This window comes from Elgaria multicarinata, chromosome 11 (genome assembly GCF_023053635.1).
Source record: "Elgaria multicarinata webbii isolate HBS135686 ecotype San Diego chromosome 11, rElgMul1.1.pri, whole genome shotgun sequence".
NCBI classification, from domain to species: domain Eukaryota; kingdom Metazoa; phylum Chordata; class Lepidosauria; order Squamata; family Anguidae; genus Elgaria; species Elgaria multicarinata.
Genome location: NC_086181.1, coordinates 28,781,594 through 28,798,144, shown reverse-complemented (window position 1 = coordinate 28,798,144; position 16,551 = coordinate 28,781,594). Strand labels below are relative to the sequence as shown.

At 45.8% G+C, this 16,551-nt stretch overlaps 1 protein-coding gene across 1 annotated transcript; it reads left to right on the top strand.

Moving 5' to 3' along the window:
- On the top strand, positions 1-16,307 carry LOC134405266 (tetraspanin-4-like). Its single transcript, XM_063136504.1, has 8 exons — positions 1-117; positions 4,305-4,384; positions 4,995-5,186; positions 8,350-8,424; positions 11,154-11,255; positions 11,393-11,521; positions 14,404-14,487; positions 15,821-16,307. The coding sequence occupies exons 2-8, from the start codon at positions 4,316-4,318 to the stop codon at positions 15,887-15,889; spliced, it is 720 nt and encodes a 239-aa protein (XP_062992574.1). The 5' UTR covers positions 1-117; positions 4,305-4,315; the 3' UTR covers positions 15,890-16,307.
- The last annotated feature ends 244 nt before the right edge of the window (positions 16,308-16,551 follow it).

The window sequence follows — 16,551 nt, the reverse complement described above, 5'->3', positions numbered from 1 at the left end:
TCCTGCATCCCAGCGGAGGAGAAGCAACTTTCAGGCTTCTAGGTGTCTGTGGGGGGGAGGGGGGCTATCGCCCCAAATCCACCCTCCTTCTCCAAATCCCCCTGCCCCGAAGCCAAGGTGAGGGGCGCACCGAGTGGGATTTACGATTGGGGGGGGGGGAATAAAGGATGGGAGGGAGCGGGGTATGAAGAACCAAAGTTATGAGGATGGGCATTGAAAGCAACGGGAGGCATCTCCCTACTCCGGGGTGGGGGAAGGATTTCTGCCCTGTAGATTTCTTCTGGGCCCCTTGGAATAGATCCTGTCCTGTCTCTTACTGAAAGCTCAGGAAAGGGCGGGAGGAGATTTGGCAACTGTGATTAATTTCCTTCAGAGGTATATGTACTTTGTTAAAAGAAAGACAAAAGAAAGAGGCTTAGTCAAAAACTATATTTAATCTGGTTTGTCTTTCTTTGTTTCTCCCTCACCACTACCTTTATGGGAAATTACTTAAGGGGGAAAAAACACCCATTAAATGTATACTGGTTATTTAGTATCAGAAATTTATTTGACCAATTCACATTCAGAAATCCAACGTTTCTGTTCATCTAAAATCTGGGATTGGGGGATGGGATTAGAATCTAGAATTGGGGAGGGGGTCTCAAATTTGGATTACGTGTTATTTCTTTACTGCAAAATAAAAATAAATGTGAAATGAGTGGCAAGGATGGGGAGAGGCGAGCGGTGAAAATGAAGACTTAAACGTCCAGGAGGGCAGGAGGTGGTGGCTAAGTAAAATTGGCAAATTCTTTCTCCGTTTTGACTAACAGGGGTGTGTGTGTGTGTGTGTGAACCTTGCCCATCTCTCCCCCCCACTTCTTCTGAACACATGGTTGGCAGGAGATGAGTAGTCCTATGAAATCTGTAATGTGTGGGTCTGGACAGGGTATACTCAAACTGCGATAACAATTGCTTCATCCCATTTTTAATTTTTGTTTTATTTTGCTTTCCCTTTAGAAGTCAGATATGTCTCAGTTTCCCCTACTTCCTTAGTTCCTTCATCTGAACAGGATAAATAAATGTAATCTCCTGCCGCCTTTTTTTTTTTTTTTGTGCAGAAATGCAAATCGAAAGTAAATAAATGTTTTAAGTAAAGGGGGGATTTCCCCCCCCCAATCCTGGTTGCATTTGAAATCTTTATGTTAGTAATTTATTAAGAAGCGGAAAGAAGTAATAGATAGTCCTTAGAAGTTAGAAATACATAAATATAGCTGCTGCTGCATCTTTATCTTGTGTTTAAAGCAATATACTGTATATATATGGACATTGGAAGACAAGTATAAATTTCTACTCCCTCCATTTTGCTGTCCAGTGTGACTGTTAGGCCAGCCTCATGACAGCTGTGTGACCCCTCAGTTTGAAGCCACACTCCTTCCCTGGTATACTGTCCCTTTGCTACAAGCATGATGCATGAAAGAGAAGGGGCATTGCTCCTCGCCCATTTCAAAACTCCCATCTAATCATTTCTCAGGAAACATCTTTATTTCTGGCCAACTCACTGGTTCTACACATTTTAGTAACCACAATGTGGCAGTGTGATGTGGTGTACCCAGGGTGTTTGATAATGTAAGATCTAGGTTGAAATCCTCAGCCATGAAGAACATTGAGTAACTTGGGGCAGCCTAGCTTACCTCACAGGGTAGTTGTGCCATATATGCCACCTTTTGCATAGAGTAGGAAATAAATAAAATATTGTTATGAACAATTAAATGAGCCTGGGTGCCAAAGTCACCCATTTCTTCAGACTAATTAAAAAGGAACCTAAATTGAGATAACATTGCTTATAGATATTGAGGTGTAAGAAAGTAACCCCAACAAATTCTCTTTAAAAATATACTTTATTTCTTTTTGCATTTGAATCTTTAACATGTCCTTTAAACCTTGCTGAGAATCCGCAATAACACTTCTGCCTTGGCCTTCTCATCCTCCCAGCTAGGCCAAGAAACATTTACATTAGCCTATATTTATGGACTCCAAATTCCAGAATGCCCTCTTGATCCTGGAAGTGGCTCCCTTTCATACAGGTTGTGGGGAGATAAATGGGATTCGGTTAGTCACCATTCAGCTGAGGCAGTCAGGGAACTGGAAGGGATATTTCCCTAATGCAGGACCGGCCCTAGTATTAAGCAGAGTGAGGCGGCTTCCTTAGGCGGCAGATGCTGAGGAGCGGAGAGCATACGTGAGAGATGTTGGAGGACAGAGCTGTGTGTGCCCTGTATCTCCTAAGCTAGCCTGCTGTCCTCTGGTGTGACAGAAGATGCTGACCTGTCACTGGTGTTGAAGTAACACTCTAACCCAGCGGTCCCCAACCTTTTTGGCACCAGGGACCAGTTTTGTGGAAGACAATTTTTCCACGGATGGGGGGTGGGGGTTGAGGGGATGGTTTTGGGAAGCCCCACCCCACCCACTCCAGCGTCCTGGCTTCGCTTTGGCTGGGTGGGCGCCCAGCCGAAGCGAAGCCAGGATGCTGGGGCGGGCGGGCGGCTTCGGAATGGCGCTCCCGGAAGTCGCTCTCCCAGAGCAGCTTCCGGCCAGGCGCGCCGTTCCGAAGCCGCCCCACTGCACCCCAGCGTCCTGGCTTCACTTCGGCTGGGCAGGCGAGATGGTGCTCCACGCCCAAGTACGCTGGGGTAGGGGTGGGGGTGGGGGTGAAAGCAGCTCACCTGTGCGGCCTGGTTCCTAACAGGCCATGGACGGTACCAGTCCATGGCCTGGGGGTTGGGGACCCCTGCTCTAACGAACACTGCTCTCAGAGCCGGTGTGGTATAGTGGTTAGAATGTTGGACTGGGACTTGGGAGACCCAGGTTCTAGTCCCCACTCAGCCATGAAGCTCACTGGGCGGCTTTGGGCCAGTCACTGATTCTCGGTCTAACCTACCTCACAGGGTTGTTGTAGGGATAAAAATGGAGAGGAGGAGGACCATGTGAGCTGCCTTAGGTTCTTTGAAAGAGGCAAAAAGGGGGGATATAAATGTTGTTATTATCATTATTATTACAATTAACAACTGCCAATCCTGGTCTGCTTCTGCACACGTGGAATGAAAAGGGTTGGACACATCATCTTTTTCTTTGTCTCACGCAGCAAAATGTCTTGGGCTGGTTCTGTTTCACAGTTTTTATATATTGAGGGGGTAACACTTATAACCCCACACCAGCTACAGCCTGTTTACTCAGAAACAAGCCCCATTGAGTTCAATGGGACTAACTTCCTAGTAAGTTATTTAGGTTTTCAGCCTTAATCAGAAATTATTTTGACTTCTGGAGCGTTCTCTCCTTTTCTTGGGGAAGGCCATTCATCCAGTCTTTATGAAACTTTGACTGGGACAGAGGCTTCTGGGAACCCTCTGTTGTCCCTTGCAATTTGCTCAGAGTAGAGCAGTTTTGGTGGTGGTGGGGGTAGATGTATGCCTAAGATGTTTTCAGTTAAAAAAATATGTAAAGCGTGATAAAAACAATGGGGATAAACTTACACTGGCAGTGATATGAATTTTCTGGAGAATTTTGAATGGGGAAATTTCCCCAATGCAAATTAGGTTCATTTGTGTGGGAATATTTTCAATTTGCATCAGAAAATGTTCTGATGCCCTAGAACAAGGGTGGGCAACTTGTGGTTCTTCAGAACTTTTGACTTATAACTCCCATCATCTCTTACCATTGGCTATTCTGGCTGGGGCTGATGGGAATTGTAGGATAAAACACCTGAAGCACCTGGAGAGATCTAATTTATCAAGTTTATTTTACTTGTATTTAGTAAACAAAGCTAAAAAAAAGTACTTCATGATAATTTTTTTGTCTCTATACACCACAAGTATTTGACCTGAAATATTTGAGGGGGGAAATCACACTTAATGTTATTTAAATTTTGTAATATGTAGATTTTTTTATTGGAATATTTGTAAAATTTAAAGATAATAACATGTACTTCCCTGAAGCCATAATCCTATGCATGTTTAATAATGTGAATTTCAAGTGCCTCTTATCTTCTGGGTAGGATTATATCACCCAATAGGATAAGATAACTGTTTTTCAAAACATAATTTTTATTGTAATTTTAGTCATAATTATTCTCTTTAAGGTTTCTTATTATCTTTGTTATTGTTATACATAATGAAAAATCTATGTTGTTGCTGATGTTTTTGTCATTATTATCATATTAGGGGTCAGGATTCCCTGTGATTTCTGTCAAATGTGATTTTAATGGCAAACCCAGGTTTGCCTTGTGCCATGTGTGAAAAAACTGTTTCTCTCTCTCTCTCTCTCCCTAGAGCCATTAATCATGGGGGTCAGCCGTGGCTGTTTGCTCTGCGTCAAAGTGAAGATGTTTGTCTTCAATCTCATCTTCTGGGTGAGTTGCAGTGGCTCGGTCAGCTTCCTCATAGTGAAGGTTGTGAGAATATGACCTTGAAAGTCAAAATTCCATGTCAGATAGCCCTTCTGTACAACAGCAGACCACCTCCCGGTATTATTTGGGAGGATTCGTCAGTGGGTACGTTATTAATATTTAACAAATATAATACAACAACTTACCTAATATGCAGGGTTGTTGTGAGGATGAATGAAGTAAGGAATGTCTTTGCCTGTTAAAATTCTAAAAACTGATTCTCCCTCACCCCTATTGGCTGAATTGCTGTGATGTAATGGAATGTTTGTGTGTGTAAAATGTTGTTGAAAGCAACTTCTGTGATAGAAGTGCAAGGTCAATTTTGTTGAGGGAAAAACGTTGCACAGGACCTAGAGAGAGGAGGAGCTATGTATCTTTGGCATGAAAGGAATGGGGACAAAAGGAAAACTTGGTGGTTCAGAGATTGGGAGGGCCAACAGGTGATTTTGGGGAAGATTAAGCTGAATATCCCACAGCAGTGCCCTGGGGCAGAAGAAGGAATGGTGGGGGTATTGGGCTTCCACACTACCTGGTTATATGACCTTGCCTTCTCTTCCCTCACCTCTTCCCTCAGCTGGGTGGCTGCGGAGTGCTCGGCGTGGGAGTGTGGCTGGCTGTTTCCCAGGGCCGCTTTGCCACCTTATCCTTCTCCTTCCCGTCGTTGTCAGCAGCAGGGCTCTTCATGGCGACAGGAGCCATTATCATGGTCGTGGGCTTCCTCGGATGCTTGGGGGCAGCCACAGAACATCGCTGCCTATTGCTGACGGTAAGGAGTACCTCCCCACTGGTTGTTACGCTGTGTGAGTGGTTGAGTGATAGAGAGACAGACAGACAGAATATGGCATTCAATTGGGATTGGCGCAGAGGAGTCAAACAAGACCCTTGGTAGAGGCAGGTAGAGGCTAAAGAAGTTGGTGTTAATTTCTTTAGCTGATACCTGCGTCTATCAAACCAGGACTCTAGCAGGACTCAATTTAAAGCAGGGTTCATCTAGAGGGCTGGTGGACACATTTGGAATTTGGGAAGAGTGTCATGGGCACTCTCACAAAATAGCTGACATTGGGCAGGTTTTTTTATTCATAAAATGGCCGCCATGGTGTGCATGGCTCAGTCACAACACCCTCATTTCCCATAAGGCAAAGAGGTGAAACTAAAAGGAAAATAACTTGTACAAGGACAAGGCAGAGTCTGAACACCAAAAGACAAAACTACATGCCAACCTCCAAGTTACTTTTTTAAAAAATAAAGAAATAAAATAAAAACCATGAGGGACAGGATGCTTAGAGGGTATGAAGAGAGGTGTCTGCAGGCACATTTGTGCCCACAGGTTCCATGTTGGAGACTCCAGATCTACAGAACCTATTTTACATAGCAGGAATGCTCTATCCTGGAATGTGGAAAATAATATATAAAAAATGAGCTCCTCAACGTGGGCAGAATACAGTCATTGATTTGGAGCATAATAGTATATTTTTGAAACATTGTAAACAGGCATGAGGCAAGGACTCAGTGATTCCATCAAACTGCAGGGGGTATGGAGATGAAAAGTAGGGCCTCTCAGACTATTTCTATATGAAGCTTTTATTGCACACTCATGATTGGTCACTCACAGAAGTGTGCGAGTCCAGCGCTTTTTGAGCTTTATCTCGCTTTTTAAAAGATCGGAGATAACGCAATAAGAAAGGTTAATCCGAGATATCAGCTGTGTGAAATGGGAGCAATGTGCTATAATTCAGCCACTAGATGGTGCTATGTAATGAAACAGATAGAACAATGTGGAGAAAGGAATTCAATTCAAATCAAATCATGTGTCCATCATATAAAGAAGCCCCTCGTAATCAGAAGCAGAAAGCCCTGGTAAGGATGCGAGATTTCAGCCTTGTGTGATGAACCTCTCAATTGGCTTGGCTGAAAGATCCACTTCATAAGGCTCCACCTCTTCCTGAACTGTTTCCTTTCCATCTGGCCATGATAAGAATTACCTACAGGGTCGTTTTCAAAGAGTAGCATTGGGTGACCAGTCCTCGGCCTCTTGGCAATTGAGCTATGGAGTGCTGCAGGGCACCATCTTGTCCCCAATGTTATTTAACATCTATATGAAGCCGTTGGGAGAGGTCATTAGGGGATTTGGAGCTAAATGCCATCAATACGCTGATGACACGCAGCTCTATCTCCCTGTGACAAATGAATCAGGTGAGGCTGTGCAGGTCCTGGACAGTGCCTAGACTCAGCAATGGGCTGGATGAGGGCCAATAAACTGAGACTGAATCCTGGCAAGATGGAAGCCCTGTGGGTGAGTGGTTCCCGAGTCCGGGAGACAGGCTCATTGCCTGTTCTGGATGGGGTTGCACTGCCTCTGAAAGAACAGGTTCGTAGTTTGGGGGTACTCTTAGACCCATTTCTGTCGTTGGAGGCTCAAGTAGCCGCCACAGCTCGGAGTGCCTTTTACCATCTTCGGCTGGTTCGCCAACTACGGCCTCTCCTGGACAGGGATAGCTTGGCCATGGTGGTATTGGATTACTGCAATGCGCTCTATGTGGGGCTGCCCTTGAAGCTGCTCCGGAAGCTGGAGCTAGTGCAGAATGCTGCAGCTCGGCTGTTGTCTGGAGCTGCCCCTTTCCAGCATGTAACTCCTCTGCTGAGGGAACTGCACTGGCTGCCTATTCGCTACCAGGCCAGGTTTAAGGTTCTTCTACTTGTATACAAAGCCCTAAACAACTTGGGACCAGGATACCTGAGAGAGCGCCTTCTCCCTTACCAACCTGCCCGGTCACTGAGGTCATCCGAGGGCCTGCTCCTGGTGGTTCCACCTAGATCCATCCTCCGATTGGAATCCACCAGGGGAAGAGCCTTCAGCGTGGTGGCGCCCCTCCTGTGGAATTCCCTGCCTCTGGAGGTCAGGCAGGCTCCAACCTTGTACTCCTTTCAGCGCCTCCTGAAAACATCTTTATTCCAAGAAGCCTTCCATTAATATGCAGCCTTGAATCTGTTTTTGCTTCTTTTAAATTTTGTTTTAACTGTTTTATTCTGTTTTTATTTTCATTTTATCTTGTACACCACTCCGAAATTTTTCAATGGGGAGTGGTATATAAATATTCTAAATAAATAAATAATATTTCTTCAATTCTAAGACACACTTTTTTCCCCATATAAACTTCTCTAAAAACGGGGTGCGTCTTAGAATCGTGGGTGTGTCTTAAGTTTTTTTTTCTGTTGGTGGTACTGAAATTATTGTGCATCTTACAATCGATGGCATCTTACAATCGAAGAAATGCGGTAGTTAAATTTACAAATTTGACTTGTTTTTCTTCTTTCCTCCTCAACCTTTTTTGCTTTCGAGTTGTGAAATTTAGATTCTCAGCCTGAGGAAATGGACTGGTGTGTGTGTGTGTGTTTTAATTTACCCTATGTAACTGTCTCTGGGACCCTTTTTGACTATTTAAATAATATTTAAATAAATGTTTAATAAAATAAAAAAAATAAAGAGCTTTATTTTGGTAGTGAAATGAGCTTTGGGGGCAGACAAGTACTGTATGTGCACTTGTAGAATGTCTAGGTTTGGATATTTTCGTTGCCATTTCTAACTTTTCTACCTGCTTGTGGCTTGGCTTGCTTGCTGGAGTGATGCAGAACTGTTTGCTTTGCAGGTATCCTCCTGCCATGCAGCTGAACTCTGGTCGTGGCGGAATCTACAGGAGTCTGGGGGAGGGGCATGTGCATTGAGGTCGTTTAGCTCTGCAGTGCTGATTGGGGCAGTTCAAACTAGACGGGCTTTTATGTTCATTCTGATTGCATGTATGAGAACCTACTAATGCAGTCAGGTAAGGATGGAGCAGAGAGGCGGCTTCAGAAACACAGACGCAACGCAAAGCCTCGTTTGGGAAGCTCTGCCTGGCCTTGCTGATCTGGCTGTCTCTGTCTCTCCCTAGTTCTTCCTGGTCCTCTCCACACTTTTCCTCCTGGAGCTGGTTGGTTTGCTGGTTTTTGTCACCTGCCGGGACAAGGTAAGGATACTCATCCCCATCTTTGGGGAAGGGGAAGGGGAAGGGGGAGGGGAAGGGGGAGGAAAAGGTACACAATAATGTATTTCAAGAGCCTGCGTACAGGCGTTGGCAGCTGCTTGTAGTTTCCACACTTGAAAAACATGCTCCAAGCTCTAAGGCAGGGGGTGCGGAACATCTGGCCCACCCGGGGTGCAGAACATCTGGCTCTGCAGGGTTCCCTAGAATGCCACACCCGCTTTCCCTAACCGCCAATCATTTGATGGCTTCCCGTCTTTTGTGCAGCTCCACACACACCCCACCCCCATTCTGAATGTTTGAAATGCCTCTTCTATGGCTTAAGCCTTAAGTCAGAGCTTTAACGTAAGTCCCTTAGATCTTTAAGCTAAAATATGCTGGTATTGTGGGTTCTGCCCCTTTTGCTTTCCACCCTGCCGACCGCTGGAATGCTCCCCCACCCCCCCCCAAGAGACCTCCAAAATGGAATTTGGGCTTCACCGCTTTTATTTATTTATTTATTTATTACATTTTTATACCGCCCAATAGCCAAAGCTCTCTGGGCGGTTCACAAAAATTAAAACCATAATAAAACAACCAACAGGTTAAAAGCACAAATACAAAATTTGTGCGTGTTCAGAAGAGGGCAACCAGGACGATCAGGGGTCTGGAAACAAAGCCCTATGAAGAGAGACTGAAAGAACTGGGCATGTTTAGCCTGGAGAAGAGAAGATTGAGGGGAGACATGATAGCACTCTTCAAATGCTTGAAAGGTTGTCACACAGAGGAGGGCCAGGATCTCTTCTCGATCCTCCCAGAGTGCAGGACACGGAATAACGGGCTCAAGTTAAAGGAAGCCAGATTCCGGCTGGACATCAGGAAAAACTTCCTGACTGTTAGAGCAGTGCGACGGTGGAATCATTTGCCTAGGGAGGTTGTGGGCTCTCCCACACTAGAGGCCTTCAAGAGGCAGCTGGACAACCATCTGTCAGGGATGCTTTAGGGTGGATTCCTGCATTGAGCAGGGGGTTGGACTCGATGGCCTTGTAGGCCCCTTCCAACTCTGCTATTCTATGATTCTATGAAAATACAGTATTGGGCTGAAAGAGGTTCCAGAGCAATGCTCTAAAGGCACAATGTGCAAAGAAGGAAATGATTCAGGCTATGAGCCTGCCTTGATTTAAATGAACAAGGAAAGAGTCCGTTGTATGAGCCTAATGAATCACTTCCACACCTTGCTGGGCAATAAAGCTACTGCCCCAGTTGTGTACACTACTCTTCAAGTTTCCTTTGAAGAGTTGCAGCATACATGGTTTCTCAAAATGGAATGTCTAGGAAAAACAACCTTTTCTTTTTTCTTTTCTCCAGCTGGTCTTCTTTACCATTCACAGTTGTTTGCTTCTAGATAATCATTGCATGATTTGGTACAGTGTGCCAGAAAACCATATTTTAAGGCCATGCACAAATGTACCTGCTCTAAAGTCCCCCCATCACCACCACACGCTGCATATTCACACCTGAAATAGAAATGCTGAGCAGAAAGACCATGGTTTCCTTTGCTTTCCCAGTGGCCAGTTACGTAGAATTTTTGCTGTCAAAAACCCGGCCTTGAAACAGGAAAAGGAGCATCCTATTGTGTTTTCAAGCTAACTCCCAACAAAATGTTGCATGGGGTGTATGTCTGTGTGTGGCTGTTCAGCCATCCCTTTTCTAGGACACTCCATTCTCTTCCCACCTCCCATTGTCCGTTCTCCTGCTCCCCCCCGCCACAAATAAGTAAAAAAAAAACACCCTCATCCTGACCCCTTACAGTTAAGACGATGAAATGGGAGAAAGGGGTAGATGTATTGATGACCGTCTCACTGTCAATTGTCACATATAATATAGAGATAACTGGAATATTTTAAAAAAACTTTAATATACTGAGCAAGATAGCTACTCAGTATAATTCAACAGACTTTCAGCATTCTGTGCCAAATTAGCATGCTTAGCCCTCATTGGGTTGTTTGGGATTCCCCACCCCATAGGAGTTTTTTCCCCTAAGGTGTTTTTGTACTTCTGCAAACCTTAGGGTCCCCCTAAGCCTGCTGATGGTGCATGGAGGGTGCTGTTTTGGATTGGCATGTTTACATTGAGAATGCGTTGGAGTATGAAAGGGGCACAGGGATGCCCATTTACTTAAGCTAAGTTGTCATCATCATCATCATAGTTCTGCCATTATAAGTCTCAAAATACTACTGTTTATAAAAACGACACATTATTATTATTTATTATTATTATTTACATATGCTTTCTTCTGTTAGTGGAATCCAGCAACCGTCCCCAACCTGGTACCCTCCAGATGTGTTGGACTACAACTCCCAGCATCCTTTAGCCAGCATGGCTGGCTGGGGTTGCTGAGCGTTGAGCTCTTGGAAATGTGAAGTGAGGCCAAAGAGAGAGCAACTTTTAAAAATGAAATGGAGTCTGCAGGAGGTGACCATCAAAGTTGCCGCTGCATTGACCCTTGGAAGGCTTCCCAAAATTCCTCGGGTTTGAAAACCTTAGAAGATTTTTTTGTTGGTTTTCATCGAAATGTTCATAGCTACCATGAGGACCGGAAACTTGTTTCATTGTCTATTTCGCACCCTGCTAGACATAAGTTCAAGTCAACCACCTAGCTTCTTTGCATCACGTGCAGTTCATACACTGACGGCCACGGTCCATCAGGTGCATTTATTGTGTCTTTTCTCCAGTTTGACAGGTATGCCCAATCCAATCTAAAGGAAGGGCTGAAGCTGTATGACACAGAGGGCAACGTGGGGTTAACCAAAGCATGGGACCTTGTGCAGAATGAGGTCAGTGTTTGAACACCCCAATTAAGGGTGCTAAGGAACTGCAGGTACAGCTGGAACCACTGGGAGTTCTTTCCCCACATCAGGTATCTCTCCCCCGACCCACCTCTCCAAGACTGATTCTTCCCCTTCCTTTCCAGTTTCGTTGTTGTGGGGTGCAGAATTACACAGACTGGTTTGAAGTGTGTAACAGAACGTGGGTCCCCAAGTCCTGCTGCTTACAGCAAAGTGAGACTTGTCAAGTGGACAGCGCCAGCTGGTGGCCAGAGGTGAGATGGTAGCACTAGGAGTTGACTTCACTCTTAATTCAAAGAGTCCTTTATTGAGGCGATTTCTTTGCAGAGGGAACCGGCCGGATCAAGGCGCTAGACGGAGGGGCCTGATTATCAGGTTCTATGCGCACAAACACGCTGCACTAGGGCCCTCTTCAACCGTTTGTTGTCATGTGCTAAATCCCCCAGTGTCATGGTGGAAGTGAGCTAGGAGGAAAGGAATCTATTTTTGCTTTGGCAAAAGAGGCTCTTATTTTTATATTTGGAAAACTTCTTGCCTTTTCTCAGGGCTTTCATTCTGAACAAAGGACATGCCCCGTTGGGAGTCTTGGGTCTCTGGTTCTCATTGTTCTAATCCTCGGATGCCTGTTTCACTTGAGTGACGCGCATAGTCTTAAAGTTAAAAGAGACCTTAAATATGTGGGGTGTATATCTGGGTAAGTGCATACTTGAGTATTAGCCAGCACATGTTGCAACACACTTGAGATCCAGGGCTTAAACTCCATCCTGTGACAGAAGGAACCACTTCTGACAGGGAATGCTCATATTTTTTAAAACCTTGTATACTTTTTAATGTTTACTATTTTAAACTGTTGTAAACCACCCAGAGAGCTTCAGCTGTGGGGCGGTATATAAATGTGATAAATAAATAAATAAATAAATAAATAAATACATACATACATATTCTCTTCTGGTGCTGCATCTACACCGAATTGACACTGGTTTTATACCACTTTACTTGCCATGGCTTCTCCCACTATATCGTTTGTTGAGATGTTGAGACGTTTATGTTACAGGCCCTTAGCTGTACCACAGAACTGCAGCTCCAAGAGGAAGGAGAGATTGACTGATAACAAGGGTGGTGGACTTAGTCCTTAGCGTCCTGGGCCAAAGTACTTCAAAGATGGCCTTCTCTCTTATAAACTTGCCTATGTTTTAAGACTAGCCTCATTTATTGCCTTGTTGCCATTGGAAACAAGGCACCAGACCCTCTTGGTGGTGGCACCTAAATTGTAGAATTCTGGGACAATAGTCTTACCACCAGGCCTGGCCCAACCAAAGTTGCTGCCTCAAGTGAGATGCTGATGCTGCCACTGCCCCTCCCACTTCTTCTCCCTGTGCCTCCCCCCTCCCTGCTCTTGCATGGCAGCAGCAGCAGCAGCAGCAGTTTCCAGCTCCGTCCCAGTGCCATGGCAGGGACTCCTGTCTCGCAGCTCCCTGCTCTTGCAGGGCGGCAGCTCCTCCTCCCTTCATCAGCCAGCTGGGACACTTTGCTAAACTAGGCAGAAGGTGGGAGCCGCCGGTCAGATGAGGGAGGAGGATGCACCACTGTTAGGTGACTGCAAGCTGTTGGCCGGCTGGCCAAGCAAGCAGGCAGCTAGGGAGGGAAGCGACAGCGGCAGGAGGGAGAAAGTGGCTGGCCAAGCAGCGGCGGGCCCTTTGGGTGGGGAGGGTGGAAAAATTCACCTCTCAGGATCTCTTCTCGATCCTCCCAGAGTGCAAGACACGGAATAATGGGCTGAAGTTACAGGAAGCCAGAATCTGGCTGGACATCAGGAAAAACTTCCTGTTAGAGCAGTACGACAATGGAACCAGTTACCTAGCGAGGTTGTGGGCTCTCCCACACTAGAGGCCTTCAAGACAACCATCTGTCAGGGATGCTTTAAGGTGGATTCCTGCATTGAGCAGGGGGGTTGGACTCGATGGCCTTGTAGGCCCCCTCCAACTCTGCTATTCTGATTATTTCTAGCCCTCACCACCTGCTGCGCCCACTTCCTCCTGCTTAATTGTTGGGCCAGCCCTGCTTACCACGTCTCTTCTGGTATTTAGATAAACACTTTAAGATCCATCTGTTTCAACAGACCTTTTGAGTCTTGATGACTGCTGTGATAAGATATTTTAATTGATGTATTGATTCTGCTTTTGAGGGTTAGTATGTGAATAACATTTATGTTTTAAGTGAGAGGTTATTGATTTTTTTAATGTCTGTTTTACGATGGGATTTTCGACTAGCTTGTTTATATTCAAAGTGGTGAGCAATAGAAACGAGTATAAATAGACTGATTTTTTTTTACAAAACTGGTCAAGGCTGAAACACTGGTGTATAGCTATAACCTTCATTTTCTACCTCCACTCCACACAATTTCATTTACTTTCTAAAATACTTCAAAACATAATGGCAGTAGTGCCATCAGTGTGTCCAACCAAAGTTCAGAAAAGTTTACTTATCACTGCATAATGTATTTTATGTTCCATCGGCTAAAGACCACTGCTCTAGTAGAAGGAACCTGTCGTGCAAGCACTGATTCATTACTGACTCTTGGAGGGACGCCAGCTTTTGCTGTCATTTTCTTGGCAGGCCTTATAGCGGGGTGGTTTGCCGTTGCCTTCCCCGGCCGTTATTACCTTTCCCCCAGCTAACTGGGTACTCATTTTACCAACCTCGGGAGGATGGAAGGCTGAGTCGACCCGAGCCGGCTGCCTGAAACCAGCTTCCGCTGGGATCGAACTCAGGCCGTGGGGAGAGTTTCAGCTGCAGAAACTGCTGCTTTACCGCTCTGCACCACACGAGGCTCTACCTAGTAGAAGCTACCTGCGTGTTACAAATATTTTTGTTTTAAATCTGGGGTGAGTAACTTGTGGCCCTCCAGATGTTTTGGCCTACACCTCCAGTCAGCCACCATAACCAATGGTGAGGAATGATGGGCATTGTGGCCTTTCAGGTGCTGTGGCCTACAAGCTGCCCACCTCTGGTTTAAATGAAAGTTGACGTTCTTGGGAGTGTAGAATTAGGGCAGTGGCACAGAATACAGAGAATTTGTCCCAAGCTGCCTTACCAGTGTTTTTCACATGTTTACTTTGGTTTCTGTTCCCTGCAGGCTTGTTACAAGAAGGTGAAAGACTGGCTAGGGGAGAACATCTCTGCAATGGGCATTTTTGCTGCCTGCATCATTGTTGTCCAGGTGAGGTGGCAGGAGCAGCCAGAGCAGACTGGGTGATCCAGGCAACTGCTGAGGACTCCCTGTTGCAATTGGCAGAGCAGGCAAAGAGCAGGCGCGGGCAACTGCGGGAGGTTTTCAGTGCCCTCCCATGGGCAATAAAAAAAATGGCATCTGTAGCGCTACAAAGCGCCCAAAAGCTAAAAATTAGCTTCTTTGCAAGGGTCAAATTTAGCTGGCAAACAAGCTTATTTTTACCCTTTCAGCACTCTGTAGCACTAAGGATGCCTTTAAAAAAATACAACATAGCAGGGGGCACATGCTGCACCTTGCCCACCCCTGGCATAGAAAATGCAGATTGCCTATTGGAAGAGAGCTGGGCAATGTATTCTATGGGATAAACTATCTCCAAAATGTGTCCAGTGCCCATGTAGAACACAGGCCCAAACTGACCTATTGCTATGAACAGTTATGGCTCCACCCAGAGATATCAGGTACTCTTCAAGGACAGCTGCCCTCCTCTCCTGCTCACTGCAAAGAACCCAGATTCCGCCTCCAACTTAGCATTAGGTGGGAAGAATGCATGGGTGGGTGGTGGTGAATGCACATGCATGTAAGGAAGGGCCAGAGGTCAGTAGCAGAGCACATTCGTTGCATCCCAGTTTGATCCTTGGCATCCTCAGTTTAAAGACGGAAATACTGTATAAGGCATCTGTCTCTAGCTCTGCACTGAACTAGCATCATCTTTTCAAGGTTGCAGGCAGGGCTCTTTCCCAGCCCGACCCAGAGATGGGGCCTTCTTCCCGTAAAGGGCTGAACCTTCTAGCACGGAGCTACAGCCCTTCTGAGACACCAGAGGTTGGGTACTAACCAGGGATATGGCAGGTTGATGTGAGCTGGGCAGTTGGATAGCTACAATACTGAGCACAGGCCAGCTGTACCTAAGGATGGGCGAATCAGCAAGACTTGAGCTCACTAGACTTCTCCCAATTCCATCTCGAAGGCTGTTCCAACTCAAGTCCATATCAGATTGTGAGCTTTGCCTTTTCCCCCTTTTTGCATGAAAATCCCTGGGTGTTTTCATGCATTCCCCCCCACCCCACCCAAAAAACCCCGAGACGTCAATAGTGCACATCTCTAGTTGATTATTGTGCCCGAGTCCAGGTTTGGTCCCAAAGGGGAAACAAACTGAAACACGTTTCTCATTCATCCTTAGCTGTGCCTTCCCAACGTTTAGAGGCAGTGAGGCAGAATGGGGCATCTGGATTCTAAGCGGGGGAGGGGAGGAGGGTGCGACAGGCTGGGCTGGAACTCCCCCTTCCCTTCCCCCCTCACCCGATTCGCCTCCTCTCCCTAGGTGCTGGGCATAGTGTTCTCCATGCTGATGTACTGCCAGGTCCGGAAGGCAGCGAAATACTACGACTGAGTCCATCCGAGTATACTCTTGTGTCCATCGGTCCTTGTAGCTTAGGGACATGGAGCTCAGCAGCAACAGTAACGGCATCTCTCGTCCCTCTGCCTTCTCCATCCTGTCCTTTCCTTCTCTTATTCAAGCCTTATGGCTTTTGCTTAAGCCAATTCTTGCCATTTGCTCATGCTGCAACTACTGGGGAAAGATATATTTTCACAGCAGAGGATCCCCCAATTCCTGCTGAAAGACCATTTATGCTTTTTTTAAAAACTACCCACACATGTTTTTAACCCCTAAATAGGGCTCGATTTTCTTCCATCTTAGCTTACCTAGTTCCCCCTATATTTTATATCATAATGTCCCCTCTTCCTTCAACTCTGTTGCTTTTGTATATAACAGAACTATACCAAGCACCAATAAAATACCCTCTAGCCACCCCATTTGTTATCTGTTGCGTATTTGTACTTTGATTAGGGATCATTTCCCTTTAAAGGAGAACATCTGTTTCTATCTAAACCAGCCTTCCTCAACCTGGGGCGCTCCAGATGTGTTGGACTACAACTCCCAGAATGCCCCAGCCAGCTCTGCTGGCTGGGGCATTCTGGGAGATGCAGTCCAACACATCTGGAGCGCCCCAGGTTGGGGAAGGCTGATCTAAACCATTTCCTGCCAGACAA